The 16,948-nt window shown below is 41.3% G+C and overlaps 1 protein-coding gene across 1 annotated transcript; it reads left to right on the forward strand.

Moving 5' to 3' along the window:
• The first annotated feature begins 2,512 nt into the window (after positions 1–2,512).
• RPL7 (ribosomal protein L7) lies at positions 2,513–15,175 on the forward strand. Its single transcript, XM_073330818.1, has 7 exons — positions 2,513–2,587; positions 3,955–4,057; positions 4,743–4,909; positions 5,774–5,911; positions 6,760–6,869; positions 9,020–9,230; positions 15,118–15,175. Exons 1-6 carry the CDS (start codon positions 2,535–2,537, stop codon positions 9,226–9,228), a joined length of 780 nt encoding a protein of 259 aa, XP_073186919.1. The 5' UTR covers positions 2,513–2,534; the 3' UTR covers positions 9,229–9,230; positions 15,118–15,175.
• The last annotated feature ends 1,773 nt before the right edge of the window (positions 15,176–16,948 follow it).

The following is a 16,948-nucleotide window of genomic DNA, read 5'->3' on the forward strand; positions in this document are numbered from 1 at the left end:
CCATCCCCAGGCCCTCCCCCAGCCCAGCCCCCTCTGCATTCCCAGATCTTCCCCCAGCCCATTTCCGCCTCCACAGCACCCGCCAGCACGGCCCCACCCCTTCCTCGCCGCCAGGCCCCACCAGGTCCCCTGGTGCCCCGCCAGCCCCTCTCCGTGCGCTCCCCACCCCATCTCCTCCCACACCGGGCCCAGCCACCGCCGTCACGGGGAGTCGGTGGGATCCGCCCCTGCACGCCGGGCCCCGCCCCGGCGGGCCCAGACCCAGCAACAACTCCGCCGTGGTCCCACCACCTCCCCGCGGCCAGCCCAGAGCCGCTCTCCGCCGCTGCCTGAGGCACAGGCGGCGCCTCGCTCGGCGATACGCGCCCAAGCCCCAGCCACTCACACCTCTCCCCCCGGCCCGCGCCGCTCAGCGGGACTTCCGGTCCCGCTTGCTGCCAGGCGACACAAGACACATCTCTCCACGGCGGGGACCTCGCGGTTGGGTTAGAAACTGTCCTCCAAACCTTCCAGCTAGAGGAGGGAACGGGAAAGGGACTACATGTCCCAGAATGCAAAGCGGCTCCCTTAGTCTACAGGTCCCAGAGTGTAGTGCGCCATCTTGAGTCCGGCGACTTACAGCCTTTCAACACGTCCCGGAGCCGTGGCCAAAGTGGAACTTGGTATGATGGGACTTGTAGTCACCACCGGCCACTTTGCTTCTCGGGCGAGCCCACTGTTTGAGGGTGATGTGTAAGCTGACGTACGAGCCAGTTTGTAGTGTGCGACAGAGAAAAAAGTTCAGCTTATTATTGATAGTCAAATTCTTGCTCTGGGACAATAGTTATTCTAATATAACAATTTAATTGAACATTTGCTTGTGAATGTATTTTTAATTCCCCTGTTATTTGCTGTAGTTTTAATAAGATTCATGAGTGTAAGGTGCTGTACTAGTATAAATTAGTATTACCATTTGTTTTTACATCTATAATACTAACACAGCTGCTGTTCAAATGCCAGTGTATTATTATTAATTCAACATTTTACAATAAAAGTATCTAACACCTAGTATACTTTTGGAAGCTGTAAAACAAAACAAATAAATTAAAATAATAGTAACTTAATTATTCTGGGACAAACTGCTTAATAACAGAAGAAAGAGAAAAAAAAACGAAAAATAAATGAAAACAAAAAGTAAAAAAGAAATAAAAAAAGAACAAAAAAAAGAACAAAAAAAAATAAAACAATAAAAAAAAAAAAAAAAAAAGATTAACTGCTACATAACGATAAAAAGTTACAAAAACTATAAGATAAAAACAAAAAAAAAAAATAAGAGAACAGAAAAAACATATAAAAAGAAAAACAATAGTGTAAAAAAATAAAAAAAAAAAAAAAAAAAAAAAAAAAAAAAAAAAATAAAAAGAAAAGAACAAAGAAAAAAAAAGAAAAAACAGAAAAAAAAATAAAAGAAAAAAAAGACAATGAGAAAAAGAGAAAGTTACAGTCCCCTCCCTCTTAAGCCTTTTCAGGATTGGGGCCCTAGAGCACAGTGAGTGGCCATCCGTAAAAATACTTAGATGAACAGACTATTTTAGTCAAGTAGATGCAACTCCATTGAAGTTCACCTGTTTATGGCAGCGATGCCTTAAATGACTTTTCAAATTGCACAATGAATCAGCTGGCTGCAGAGATGGGAATGGAACCTAAGAAACTTGGGATCTAATGCTGCAAAGACTTAAAGTCACATTGAAGTCCGTGGGACAATTCACATGAATGAAGTTAAACTTGTGCATAAGTGTGTGTGAGACTGGGTCTTTGCTCAATTTCCAGTCCCTTTTTCTCACCAGTAGGTCTGAGACCCAAAATAAAATTAACAAGATTATCCATTTAATGCATGATTAAAACTAGTTATGGCCACAAATAAACAAAACATTGTTAGATTTTAACAATAATAAGCAAGTTTCTTTCTGTATCAACTTTTTGAGGTTTTCAACCTCTTCTGTGACCTAAACTGTGTTGATATATGTGTTGTGTCACTACTTGGCAAATAATAAAAATAAATAACCCTGATCCCATTAAAGTCAATCTTAACACTCAGGCTCAGGATTTAGCCCCATAGAACATCTCTTGGAGCTGAAGTGAATCAGTCACACTATGGAAATGAACTATTTAATGTAATAACAAAAGTGATTACATTTTTAATTACACCTCTGGGCCTGAACACTGTTGGGACTGTGGATTGCGCCCAACTCAGCATGCTGAAGCTGTAGCCAAGCTGGAGGGGCTTTAGTGATGTTTTAAAAGGGAAGTGTTTATAGCCTCTTCCTCCGGGTCTGTAAAAGCTTACTACTGTGTGTTTCAATGAGACATCTACTCTTCGCTTTCCGCCCCTACATTCCCATCCAGCTCTGAGCCCCTTCAACTTGGCCACCGGTACAGCTCAGGCACTCAGGTAGTCACCTCCCTATTCCTAAATTGTATTCAGGCACCACGTAAGACAGCAAAACCCAGGGCTTTTGGCGTTGGCCTCTTCCCGGACCCGATTCTTTAAGTGTATGATGCGCATGCGCGCGCTCTCTTTTCCGGTGGGGATCATGGCGGGCGAAGAGTAAGTGCAGCTTCTTCCCCGGGAAAATCCGCTTCCATCCGCGGCGTGGTGGCCTCTGCCCCCGGCCGGCTCCCCGAGCCCGACCGCCGGGGCTCTGCCTCTCCGCTGCCGCTCGTATTGACCCACCTCAGGTCCTCCCCGGCGACCCAGACCTGTGTGTGGCCGGGGCGGCCTGGGCTTGGGGCGGCAGAGGGGGTTGGTTCTCCTCGCCTGGCGTGCGCAGGGCTTGATGGAGAGTCTCTTGGGTGCGGCGGAGTCCGAGGGATGCGGCCGCCTGACTGCGTAGGGCCCTGGTGTTGGAGGAGGAAGGGTGTCTGGGAGCGGGGCTGGGGTTACTGGGGGAGAGGTGTTGCTGCTCAGGAACCATCATGATGGGATGGGGCAGCAGCGTGTACAGTCTCGTGTCCCATAGGTAATACAGCAGTCACTTCTCTCTTGCCCTGTTAATGTGCTGTATGAAGCATTATTTAGGACCAGATGCTGCCTCTAGATGCATGGAACTAGTGGGAGTTGTGCCCATGTATCAAAGGGCACTATTTATCTCTAAATGGACGATGCATTACAAACTGTGATGTTACTCTTCTAAAATTAGGAGCGACTTCCTAGATGGTCTTTCAGACAAACTCCCACAAAACTTAAGAGTTGAATTACAAGCCTCAGTGATAATGACCCTAGACTTCCTTCATAATGAAGTATCATTATCAAATTTAATTGGTATTCAAGCTATAGCCAGGAATTGCTACAGCCACCACTGCAGCAGTTTGTCAGCAGTTCTTGAATTGTCCCTGGACTGACTTGTATTCAGAGCTAGATGTAAGATCCATTTTTTGAGAGAGTTTTCCTCAATTTTAAGCCAGAGTGATAGTTTTTAATTAGAATGAAAGAAAAACAAATTTTAGACTCCCAAATGGTGTCTAAAAGGCAAGTGTTGGATGATAGTCTTTCAAATTGCTTGTTGCTTTTAATTTGTAAGTATTCAGATAAGTAGTTGCTTTATAAATATCTAGAAGTAGCAATAAAGGGTAGTTACCTTGTGGTGAGACGTAGCTATTTAGCTGCGTACAGCAATACTAGTTTTGTTATCTGTGGATGAAAGATGCTATAAGTACACATTATAATGCTATGCAGGAGTTCAGGCCTGAGTAAGACCCTAAACAACTGAAGATACAGGGAGGCAGAATGTAATTATAAACTGGCTCAGGACACTGAGGCCTGTATTTTCGTTTCCATGTGTGGTTTATGTATCTCAAAGCTGCTTATAATAATTCTTAGTTAAGCTAAATTTGAAGACACACCTTTCATTATTTGTCATGTGAAAATGATCTATAAATAGACTCTCAAGTCTTGTTGTTTTTTTAATAATTTAGAGGAAAGAAGGTGCCATCTGTTCCAGAAAGCCTTTTGAAAAAGCGAAAGGCTTTTGCTGACATAAAGGCCAAGCGTCTGAAGAGGCTAGTGGTTCAAAAGAAGGTAAATATTTTAATAAACTTTTTTGATTGAATTGTTTGTTTATACAGTAAAGGCAATTCTAATACATAGTGATAGAGAGAATTTAGTAGATCTTAAATCTGATATATAGACAGCTGGTTTGTTAATCACTGAGATTTTGCAGGGTATTTTAACCAATTCATTCATGGAATATTGATCAAAAACAGAACACACAGTCTGAGTACTTTAAGTGATGCAAAACACAATACCCTTCATAATTTATGGGAGAGTAATCTTAGAGGCAGTATTATGATTTGAAGTTCAGAGCTTAATGTTCATTGGTATATGGTAGGAAGATAGCCTATTCAGTAAGAAATTGTGTATTGGTGCACTATGACATATTTATTAAAGGCCTTTTGAAACTTTGTCCAGAATGTCACTAGTATTACTTTAAATACCAGGTGAGGGAAACAAACTTGTCTGCTTGTCTTAACTATGTCCAAAGTGTTGCAATAAATAAATGTTGTATGCACAGGAGATGCTACAGTACTGTAAAGCTGAAGTTGATTTTTTTTCTGCTTTCATGTGTTAGGATGGTGTTATGTATCTATTATACACATTTTGTAAAGCTTATTGATCACTTGGAATGATATAATTGAGCTGTTGTAAGCTAACATGTTTATGAACATAGTGTACTTTTGGATGACAATTTTATCCCTAATTTCAGCTTCGTAAAGCGCAGAGAAAACTCATCTATACGAGAGCTCAGGCCTATCACAAGGAGTACAGGCAAATGTATAGACGTGAGATTCGTATGGCCCGAATGGCACGCAAAGCTGGCAATTACTATGTACCTGCTGAACCAAAACTGGCCTTTGTGATCAGGATCAGAGGGTAAGATATTTACCATTTTGGACTATGGTTAAAATTCATGGGGAATAGATGCATTTTGTTAAGATTTGTGGGGAAAATTTGGCCTTCCCGTATTTGATAGAGCAGCACTATAGAGTATGTAAAAGTTCATATCATTTGTAATAAAACCCTTCCACGAGTAAGTCACAGGTAGGTGTGGATTGATAGTACGAGCAGAGGACTCATTCAGTCAGTCTAGTTTCTAACCACAAACGTATTTGGATCAAAGCCCATGTTTTGGCATTGTCAGTTAAGAGGCAAAGTAGCAACTGTGCATGGAGAGTGAATTATCCTCATTTACATTGCAAAAATTAGAATTTTTTACTTTTATAATGTAAACTGGATAATATGAATATGTCTGCAGACCATTATTAATGAGAAGCCGTAGAAATCTCTCTCTCCACATGTTTCAGAACAGCTTGTTTAAAGGTGTACTAGGAGAGAGAAATCAACTAGTAATCCAGGAAAAAGGCTGTTTAAAGAAGGGTGTGCCTGATTCTCATTGAAGGTGAACTATATCCCTGGTTGTTTTCTGGTGGGGGCACTGAATTGTGAATCAAGAGTATCACCTTCCTGCTTTGCTTTTGCTTAAGAGTAAGTCAGACTGAGCCCTTGTTAGCTTGTTGAGGAGAGAGACTAGATTAAAAGTAGATCTGCTTTGAATGAAAATTTCAGAGTATAAATTTGAGATGGTAAAACATAATACAGTTCAGTACAATTGTTACTTTGAATCATTGGTAAGCATATAGCTGATTATTGAATCAAAGCCACATAGCCATGTAGATCAAATTAATTGATTATTACAGACAAATGTAAATCTAAGCATATCACTTATGCACTTTGTAGTATCAATGGAGTTAGCCCGAAGGTCCGTAAGGTATTGCAGCTCCTTCGCCTCCGTCAGATTTTCAATGGCACATTTGTAAAACTCAACAAGGCTTCAATTAACATGCTGCGGATTGTTGAACCCTACATTGCATGGGGGTAAGTGAAGTTTTCAATTTAACTTTATCAAGTGAATTTGAAAAGTAAAATACAGGATGTATTGCTCAACACTGAAATAAGTAGCAGAAAAAGTAAACACAAGACCTGGTCTGACTCTCCGTCATGAATTCCCATTGGTGCAACATGAAGCATTTTGCATCCATTGTGTTGCACTGGGTTGTTACGCTTGGCATGCTAAGCGCCCTCTAAGCTGCGTGGCTGCATAGCTGCCTGTTGAGCATTGTGCTGGTGCTCAGGACTGCAGCAGCAAGAGATAGCTCTCTCCAAACCCTGGACTTGCTGCGGCACCCAGCCCTGGATCTGCAACAGCGGCAGGACAGGTGCCCTGACCCAGTCCAACTGGATCTGCTGCAGCTAGGGGACAGGTGCCCCTTCCCCAGCTTGGCCCTGAACCTGCCACGGCCGGGGGATGGGCGCCCTGGACCTGCCATGGCTGGGGAAGAGGCACCTCTTCCACCCAACTCAGGTACTGCTGTGGGGGGGGGGGGGGAGGGAAGAGTCCTTTCTACTCACCGTAGCCCCACTGCACCCCTCATCCCCCTCTTCCCCACTGCACTCCAACCCTCTGTCCCAGCCCTGAGCCCCCTCCCACACTCCAAACCCCTTGGCCCCACCCTGCCACATGAATTTTGATATATGCACCAATATGGAGGTGATGTGTGCACATAACAAAATTCATTCCGCACATGAGTGAGACAAGTTAGAGGGAACACTGTTTGAATGTGTGTTGTCCTCATACTAAGCTCAAATAATTTAATATAGAACTTCATTTTTTGGCATTATTGAATGAGAATCCCAATCACTTCTATCTCACTTCTGTATTTCAGTTACCCCAATCTGAAATCTGTGCATGAACTGATCTACAAGCGTGGTTACGGCAAGATCAACAGGCAGCGCATTGCTCTGACTGACAATTCTCTGATTCAGCGGTGTCTTGGTAAATATAACTTAATTTTTTAGCAATGATTTTGTCTTAAGATTATCTGATTTAACTAAAAATATGAGCTTAAAAATTCTGAACACTACCTCTATCACTAAAAATAGGTTTTAATATGACAATAAATCACTGTCTTGGCAACTTGACGCAAAGCAGGAATGAAAGTATTAGCTTTTCCTATTAGAAATCAAAACTTTCAAAATGTAAAGTAAATTAAATTTTTACTAACTTTTATAATTTGACTAGGCTATTCAACTGTAAACCTTGTCTCTCCGATTGATTTGCATTGATTTCTAATGGAAAAACTGATAGGTCAAGCAGGAGCCTTTTAAGAATGAAAATATCAGTGAGAAATCATTACCACTAAGAGTGGAAATACTGAAACAATGGCAGGTATTTCTAAACTGTTTTGAAATCATTTCCTAAGTAAATATGCAGTTGTCAGGGTTCCCTTCCCACTCTGAACTCTAGGGTACAGATGTGGGGACGCACATTAAAGACCCCCTAAGCTTATTTCTACCAGCTTAGGGTAAAACTTCCTCAAGGCATGAACTCTTTGCCCTTGGAGGGTATGCTGCCACCACCAGGTGATTTAACAAAGAATCAGAGAAAGGACCACTTGGAGTTCCTGTTCCCCCAAAATATCCCCCTCAAGCCCTACACTCCCCTTTCCTGGGGAGGCTTGAGAATAAACAAGATGAGCACAGGCGAGCCTTGGTTTTTTTAGGACACTAAAAAATACAATCAGATTCTTAAAAAAACCAGAACTTTATTAGAAAGAAAAAAGGTAAAAGAAGCACCTCTGTGAAATTAGAATGGGAGATAATCTCACAGGGCAATTAGATTCAAAACACAGAGAATTTCCCTCTAGGCAAAACCTTAAAGTTTCAAAAAGAAAAACCAGGAATATGCCTTCCTGTCACACACAGAAAATCACAAGCCAAAACAAAAGTAAACTAATGCATTTCCTTGCTAATACTTACTAATTCTAATGGAGTTGGATTGCTTGCTTTCTTGATCTCTCTCCAGCAAGCACACAGAACAGACAGACAAAAGACCCCCTCTCCCCTCCGATTTGAAAGTATCTTGACCCCTTATTGGTCCTTTTGGTCAGGTGCCAGCTGGGTTACCAGAGCTTCTTAACCCTTTACAGGTAAAAGGATATTGTGCCTCTGGCCAGGAGGGATTTTATAGTACTGTATACAGGAAGGTTGTTACCCTTCCCTTTATATTTATGACCAGTAATCAATATCTTATATCTAATCAGATTTTAAGATTTTGGGATATTAGTTTAACATTATGGTGCAGGAAGTTAATTTCCACATTCCATGTTACTGAATGTTGGTGAAACCTCACCCTCTCCATTCATCTGGAATTAAAGGCAAAATAGTTTGTCTATTAACAATTCAAATTGTTCTTGTTTGCTTTTCCATTATTTATCTGGGTCACTAAAAATAGCAGCATATGTTCTACTTTTATAATTTGCTGAGATCTGAAAGTCCATTATTCTTTACATTACAATTCTAAGAATTGGGTTTGCACAACACGAAACACTCAATTCCTGTGTTGTATTACCAGATGCTCTTGGAAAATCTGAACTCTTGATGTTTAAAGACTACATTAAATACAGAAATGCCGTTGGTGCATTGTTCACTAAATCCTTGCAACAGTTAATGTGAGATTTTAAAAAAAGATGAGTTTCAGTTAAGTGCAAGTGTGTAATCTGTGTTGATTTAACTTAATTTTTCTTAAAAGGCCACTATGAAACAATGTTTACCAAAATTCCATTGGATTATCATGGTTTTCTTTTCCCTGTCATTGCTGGTTTAGTATTATAATCAAGCTTTCTGTAGTGTTTTGCTGTCTTTTTTCATATGTAAGGGGGAAGCAAACCATTTGTTTCTAATTAGCAATAGTAACAGCCTTGAGGGGAAAAATAGTACACAACTTGTTTTGAAACATTAAAGCAGAGCATGCTGATTTGTGGACATTGACTTGACCTCAAGTAAACTTGAGACAGCATCAGTTACTAATGAACATAACACTCAAGACACATTTTTAATTGTGGATAGTGTTTTGTAGGTAATCATGCCACAGGCCTTGGGTTTTAGTCTGATAGTCTTGTAGAATTACTGTTTCCTGGATTTCAGAGAAATATGGCATCATCTGCATGGAAGATGTGGTCCATGAGATCTATACTGTTGGCAAGAACTTCAAAGTGGTGAACAACTTTCTGTGGCCCTTCAAGTTATCTTCTCCTCGAGGTGGAATGAAAAAGAAAACTATCCACTTTGTGGAAGGTGGAGATGCTGGCAACAGGGAAGATCAGATTAACAGGCTCATAAGGAGAATGAACTAATGGTAAGACACTTAATGTCACAGGGAAAATGTACCTTAAAATTACCACCTCCTTCATTTTACTTTAAGTATGCAGTAAAGGACGTGGTCCAGTGGATGTGGAAGGCAAAGTTGCTTGATATTAAGGGGCGTATGTAGTTGATGTATATTATCTATTTCGATCAGACTGTTAGAATGTGAAGCCTTATTGAACTAGTTTGTCCAATATCTGATGGTTAACTTATTGAGTGTTAAAATCTTCAAAGGATATAAAAAACACATGTACAGAAATTGTTTGGATCTTGATCATAACTGTTATGTATTTTTTCCCAACAACTTACTACTAACTTGCTAAACAAAGAATTTAAATATTTAACCATGCTTGGGATTTGTAATGGAAACGTTGACTGCCCTTACTGGCATTAACGGATCAAAAGTAGTACTCGTTCCCAGAAACTTCTTGCTTTTGCTCTTAGCTATCATCTGGCCACAAGGGTTCTTTCTTGTATCCACTAATCTAGGTACAAGTGGTCTTTTTGAATTTGCAGAGTCAGATGTGCTTATAGAAATGGCAGGGGACAGGGTATGGACTTAAAATCACTTCTACACTTTTAATTGAGTATGTGTATTAACATGACATCTCCGTTCCCTATATTGGCCAAAGTAATAATCTATTTCAGAAAAACAGGCAAAAAAACCATAGAGCACAGAGTTAGTATGGATTATAGAAATGGTCAGAGGGCTTGAGGACTACCAAATTCCTAGTCTAGAGGCTGATAAGAAAAAGGTCGGCCCACCAATGTGCTCCATGGACAATGTTACAATGCATTTGATTAACCCACATGTGTTGGGATTTCTAATGGTACTATTCGTTGACTGTGCTTGGCACTAGAGCTCATCAGGAACTTTGACAAGGTTTTTGTTGGAACATGCCAGTTTGACAAAACTGACCTGGTTAGTGGGAAAGGATCTGTTCTGTCAAGTTTTCAGCTCAGATCTTTAAAAATTTCAAAATTGTCAAAACGCTTCATTATGATATCTGAATTGAAAAATTCTGGGCTTCTGGGTAATGACTGTTCTGAAATTTAAAAAACAAATTCAAAATTACTGAAACTTTCAGATGACCTAAACTGGAATCTTCTTGGATTTGGGGTTTGTGAAAATTTGAGATTGACTGTGTCCCCATTTGGAATGGGAAATTGTTCAGAATAATTTTTGTGGGATGGAAAAACAGTTTCCACTCGGCTGTACTTGGGACCTCTTCCCTATCAGCCTTTGGCGACAGGCTGATACCTATGCTGAGGGGAATTGACCACTACACATGCGCAGAACTCATGTCCTTCACAGATTTTTGTTCCTCCGCAGAATATATATTCTGCTGGAGGGGGTGCTGCAGTTACACCATTTTCCCATTAGGGGCTGCTGTGGCACCAGAAGAGAGGGCAGTAAAGAGGGAGGGGGAGAAGCCGCATTCCTCATAGTGGGGCCCAGATGAGGAGGCATGGTGGGATGGACAGAATAGGGGCTGCTGGGGGTGGTCACAGACTGGGGTTCAGAAAGGCTAATGGAGGGGACAGACTGGAGTGTGGGCTTAGGAGCTAGTAGGGTAACAGCACTGAGCCAGGGCCACATGGGGAAGGGGGGGGGTTGCAGGGCCCCGTGGGGACAGGGGCAGATGTGCCTGACTGAATGGAAGAGGGTAGAGATCAGCCAGCTCCCTAACAATTCCTCTCCCCGCACCCCACCCCAAAAAAAAGCCCTGTTCCATACTTCTCCCCTCCACACCCAACAACCCACCAGGTTCACTCCTAGGCGCCTTCCCAGCAATTGCTTCCCTGTCCCTCAGCTCCTCCATTACCCCTGACTCCCCCCTGAAGTCTTTGCACTGCTTGTGAGGGGTGCTGGACATAGGTTTCTGTATTGTAGTTTAAATAAATTATGACTCAAAGGTCTGTATTAGATTCCTTACTAGGCATATTGTTTGTCAAAAAACATTTCCTGAATCTTTTTTGGTCTGTATTGTTACAGACATATTTGCTAACCAGTATTTTGAAATAAATTACTAAAATAATTGAAATTGGCAATTTGTTACTTTGACAAATAAAATATGCAGAATTTTAAAATATTGTGTGCAGAAAAGATTGCATCATTCAGTCTGCTCTTCCTGCTCTGAGCACAAGAAGGGTTCTGCCTTCTGTGGCTGTTTGTAGCTTTTCTAAGCAGCAGCAGACTGAAATGGACTTGGTTCTTGTTCGCTAACTGTTGCCCACGGGGTTCTAAATAGCAGCTAGTCTTATCAGTTTTCTTCTGTTGTGTGTCTACAGTCTGAATGGTAGCGTAGAGATGCAGTGGAGCTATGATAAGAGTTTTGTGCTGCATTGACAGAGCAAAATAGACTGCATGCAAAGACTTATTGGGCCATTTTAGCAATATGGCATCACAAAGCAATGCTTTCAAGAAGAGCAAAGGAAATATCCCTCACTCCCTTAGAGAAATTATGCATTAGTAAGGCTACGATTTAGTCAGAGTTAGGGCCCTACCAAATTCATGATCCATTTTGGTCAATTTCATGGTCATAGGATTTTAAAATAGTAAGTTTCATGATTTCAGGTATTTCAATCTGAAATTTCACTGTTATAATTGTAGGACTCCTGACCCAAAAAGGAGTTGTGGGAAGGTTGCAAGGTTATTGCGGGGGGGGTGCGCTGCAGCATTGCAGTACTGCTACCTGTACTTCTGAACCGCTGATGCTGCCTTCAGAGCTGGGCAGCTGGAGAGTGGAGGCTGCCGGCCAGGAGCCCAGCTCTGAAGGCAGAGCCACCGCCAGCAGCAGTGCAGAAGTAAGGATGGTGTGGTATGGTATTGCCACCCTTGCTTCTGTGCTGCTGACAAATTTCATGGGGGGAGACCAGATTTCATGGTCCGTGATGCGTTTTTCATGGCCGTGAATTTGGTAGGGCCCTAGTTATGAGTATTTTTAGTAAAAGTGATGGATAGGTCATGGGCAATAAACAAAAATTCACCGCCTGTGACCTGTCCATGACTTCTACTGTAAATATCCCTGACTAAATCTGGGGGGAGGAGGGGTGCGCGAAAAGTCACAAAATTCTTGACTTCCATGACAGACACGGAGCTCTATGCATTAGTATACAGAAGAATGAGACAATTTGCTGCAGTTGCCCTTTTTAAAAACCCAAGCACCTAAATTAGATTAAACATGCTCAACATCACTGAGTTTATTGTACTACACCACAAAATAGGAAGCCTTCCGATTACTTGCTCATTAGAGATTAGAGAACACCTAAATGCTTTTCTGTGTCTTTAAAGGAGGAGAGAAGGCATTAATTTTTAAAAGGTGAGCTTTTATGGCTGTGAAGATACCTTCCCAATGTCAACAATTCAAATAGTCATTGAAACAATGTTTCAATTGACCCAAACTGGATTTTTTCCCCATTTTTGGGTTATTTTGCTCTTTCCATTAGTCCAGAGGTGGCTGGAGCTACAGGAGCCAACTTTCCAATGTGCTGATGGGGGTGTTCACTGCTCAACTCCTGGCTGTGCCATAGGGCCTGCCCCCACTCCACCCCTTCCCGCACCCTCCCCTGAGCCTGCTGTGCCCTTGCTCCTCCCCCCCAGAGCCTCCTGCATGCTACAAAACAGCTGATCAAGAGGTGCGGGGAGGGATGAGAAAGGCGCTGATCGGTGGGGCTGCTGGTGGGTGGGAGGCACTGGGAGTGGGGGGAAAGGGGGAGCTGATGGGGGGGCTGCTGATGTATTACTGTGGCTCTTTGGAAATGTATATTGGTAAATTTGGGCGCCTTCTCAGTCTCAGGTTTGCCACCCCTGCATTAGTCACTTGGGGTTGACTGGGAGATGTGGAGTGTTTTCCTCCCTGTGGGTGAATAGGCTGCCTTCTCTGAAACTACCTGCTCATAGCAGTACAGGGGTTTTGTGATGAGCTCTGAAATTGGCCTCCTTACCGCTTGCTGGTTGTCTGTGTGCTTTAAGTTCTATGGATCAAAAGTTTCTGTAAGAGCTTGTTCTGTAGCTAGCTAGTCACGTGGTGCTGGTTTCTTAGTCCACCTGCTAAATTGCAAGTAAGCAATTAGTATTCCCAGGAATGATTGGCTGGTGGGGAGGGTGAAGTAGACCATTCTTTGAAAACTTTGGGAGCTTTTCTGAATAAGACTTGGAGGTTGGGATAAAATCATTGTATTACTATTACGCTAGTCTAGTGATCACACTTAGTTTTGTAGAATTTTTTTTATTTGGTTCTGATGGGGTAACTTTCTGGGTAGTTAATAGCACAGTTCTTTTAACATCTTTCCTGGAAATTTAACAAACGTGATGAACGCACACTTCTAAAATGCTAGTAAATACATCTTCAATCATTCAAAGTTGAGCAAAACTGCCTTTGTTAGATGTCCGAAAACTGGATGGCAGTTCCCTCTTGTCTAAATAAATTGCTGTTTTTTTCAGTTGTATCCCAGCACATTGCTCTATAGCCTATATTGGTATGCAGTCTGCACTCCTTCCATCAATGATCTTTTCTTTTTAAGTTTACCCAGCATGATGGAAAATCACTGTGGCCTAAGCTTCCCAGGAGCTTTGTGTAGGAAGGAAGTTTAAGCCATACTTTTTCCTTTCTTCCCCTGAATGCGGTTAAGCTGCCTCTGTGCTCACTTATACAGATGGCTCAAGTTCAGTGCAGTGGTGCTTGTCATGATTTTGATTGGTGTTCCATCTCAGTAGCATTCCTTGTCACTAGCTGGGATCGGTTTCAGTCCATTCTATACTAGTTCTACAGGTCAATACAAACTGCAGTGTCACTTTCATTTCCTTTTAATCACACTTCCTTGTTCTTACGCCCTTGCCATGTTATATTTGGGCTGCAGGTATCAGCAAAGCATTTTTAAAAACTCCTATAGACCACTTCCATTGGTCTACAGCTCTTGTAAACCCTTTCTCCCCTTTGTTTCCATTCCTTGTGTTTTCTTTCCTGCAGAGAATCCCAGTTACGTTACTACTATCTACTGTAGTTGTTTATACACATTCTCTTTAAATATATGAACAATGAGTAACTCTTTGGAAAGACTATTCAATTTTCTCTTTCATTACAAAACTTTGTGAGGAGGCCGAGAATTGTCTGCTAGTAATGTAGTGAAAACTAGCTCCCTCGCTTAGTAAGCAATAGCGTTCATCTGAGCTAATGCCCATGTAAGCAAACATCTTCTAAAGGGCAGTGTGCCTGAAGGTGAACATTAATTTCAATTTTACATACCTGTGAGGATATGATTATTCTCCTCCTTTGTCGACATTAGGGAGATCTTCTAAATATTTCCTACTGTTGCCAGCATTGTCTCACCTTGACCAGTGTTTGTGTTGGGAGGCCCAGTGCAGCTGAGTGCTTAACACAAAGCTGAAACTAGTGCCTTTAAGCTTTTTTTGCTTAAAATTCCCTTGTGTAGACCCAGGACTCATAATAGTAATATAGGTGGAACAGAATTGAAGTGCATTTTTACGCAAGTTTAGCATCAACATTAACAGCAGGGACTATGACTTGACTTAGTGTTCTGCCTGAAATACTAGCTTTCCTCTTCATTCAAGGTAGACTTGCTTCTTCCTTTTGTCACATGAATGTTGTTATATTAGGAGATATGTTCTAAAGCTACTGCTGGAAGACAGTGCTTTATTGTGAATAAAGAGACTTGGGTATTGAGGTTGGAGCTACTTGACTAGCATAGGATTCTAGTAAAGTCAAATTAAATAGCACCGAAGGGTCTTTTCAGTCTGGTTGAAAATATATATAAAGTCACATCAACTGTGATAAACTGATAATTTCTATATTACCATCATGCAGAACTAAGAAAATCAAATAATATTGTTAATGTTAATTTGTCTTCTCTTTCAGGTGCCCAGCAGTGGACTTTCCTACTCTGATCTGTTAATAAAAAAATTTCTGTGCACAACAGTCTCAAGTCATTTTGCCTGGGAATTTTTCTGTAGTATTCCTGCGTAGTCACATTGTCTAGAAGTGGGCTTTAATAAGGTATTCCCAAAGCTTCATAATTAAGTCAGTAGAAGAGAAGTATAAAATACTACTTCCTTTTTATTTTACTTCACACATTCTTCCTCTCAAATATGAAGTACCTCCAGGTAAGCCAGTCCAACCCTCTACAGTGGAAATTCAGAAGCAGAGAAGAGGTATAGAGGGGCTTTTTTTTTTTTTTTTGAGGGATGATGGGTAAGTCTTGTTTCTATTCACTGATTGAGGCCCTAGGAGGGCTGCAGAATCCAGGCTCAGCTTGCTGCAGCATACATCTGGCAAACCAGTAATTTTCCACCACCCTTTTCCCAAATTCCTTTCTGCACTCCTCTAGTCAGTCAGGCAAGACTCTGCAAAGCTGCAGACTTGCTAAGGGACACAGAAGAGTCCAGGCTCCTCAGGTCTGCAACAACAAAAAATATGGTTCTCAGCACCCTACCACCTTTAAACAAGTTTAGACTGAGACACATGAACGTTTTCAGTGCATTGAGAAACTAATTTTCTATTAGAACCTGTTTTTCAACTAGCTCTGCTACTGTCAGTGTCAGTTACACATGAATGCTGAAATAAAGGGGCACAAATGGGTCAGTTGTCAATTTACCTCTCAAACTTGGATAGGATGCAATGTGACCAGCATCCAAAATGAAGGACAAATTATTCAGCCAGGAAATTTCATAGTGTGGGATTCATTCCTTGTGTGTAAATACCTCTGTATAACCTCAGTTTCATGATTCTTCTGATGCAAGTAATTTTCAACAGTAAGATACCAGATTTGTATTCCTGTCTCTGCTGTTGAACCATGACTGTGGCAAGAAACCATTGAGTCATTTAACTCATCTGTGCAATGGGTTAAATATCTACAGTTGTGAAACAGTGTCTCAGCTAATGAATAGCTCAAATGTATGGAAGTGCACATTTTTATATAACACAATGGAATTGTAATATCAAATAGCTACATAAATTTTTCTTCAAGAAAATTACTGTTCTTCCATGACTAGAGATGTGAACAGCCCCACAGATGAGATTTCCAGTATTTCAATGGCTGCCTTTAAAAATGACACTATAGGAGGTTATGGAAGCACCTCATGGTTCCATAGTTATGGTCTTTAGTTTTGCACTCATACAGAGTATTCTCCCCATAATTACAGAGCTTCTGCTATACATGAGTTTTCTGAAAATTTACAATTTTATCTCAAACTTAAGTTAAAATGGATCCTTTAAGAAAGTTGCATCTAGTGTCAAACATTTGCTTTCTCTCCAGTGATGATTATAGTGAATAATTCACATGCTTCAAATGTCTACTATGGTTAAAGCTCACTGAACTCTTGCACATATACTAAATTGAAGAACTTATTTTAGGATTCATGGTAATTTTTCCCATTCTTCAAAATTAACAGGTTCTTCAGGTGCTTGCAAATAATGTTCAACTACAGAGAATCCCACAAAAACTGCCCTCTTTCAAAAATCACTGCTTTCTCCTATTCAGAGGACTGAAGTCATAACTGGCTCGGTTGTGTGTCCATTTCTCCTATTGTTCCAATAGGATTGAGGCCACAGGCTGCTTTTAATGATAGCTGCTGACTTTATAATGGAAACAATGGGTAGTGGCCATTGTGTAATAGGACACCCTAACAAGTTTGCACATACCAGAAAAATTGGGGGACGTGGTAAATGACAGGACAGTTTACTGATACAG

The sequence above is a fragment of the Lepidochelys kempii genome, chromosome 2 (genome assembly GCF_965140265.1).
Source record: "Lepidochelys kempii isolate rLepKem1 chromosome 2, rLepKem1.hap2, whole genome shotgun sequence".
NCBI classification, from domain to species: Eukaryota; Metazoa; Chordata; order Testudines; family Cheloniidae; genus Lepidochelys; species Lepidochelys kempii.

Excerpts from the sequence above, each read along its gene's own strand:
- RPL7 (XM_073330818.1), top strand. The coding sequence starts at position 2,535 with ATGATGCGCATGCGCGCGCTCTCTTTTCCGGTGGGGATCATGGCGGGC. Across the intron at positions 2,588-3,954 it reads GGGATCATGGCGGGCGAAGA|AGGAAAGAAGGTGCCATCTG; the intron begins GTAAGTGCAGCT and ends TTAATAATTTAG. Across the intron at positions 6,870-9,019 it reads TCTGATTCAGCGGTGTCTTG|AGAAATATGGCATCATCTGC; the intron begins GTAAATATAACT and ends CCTGGATTTCAG.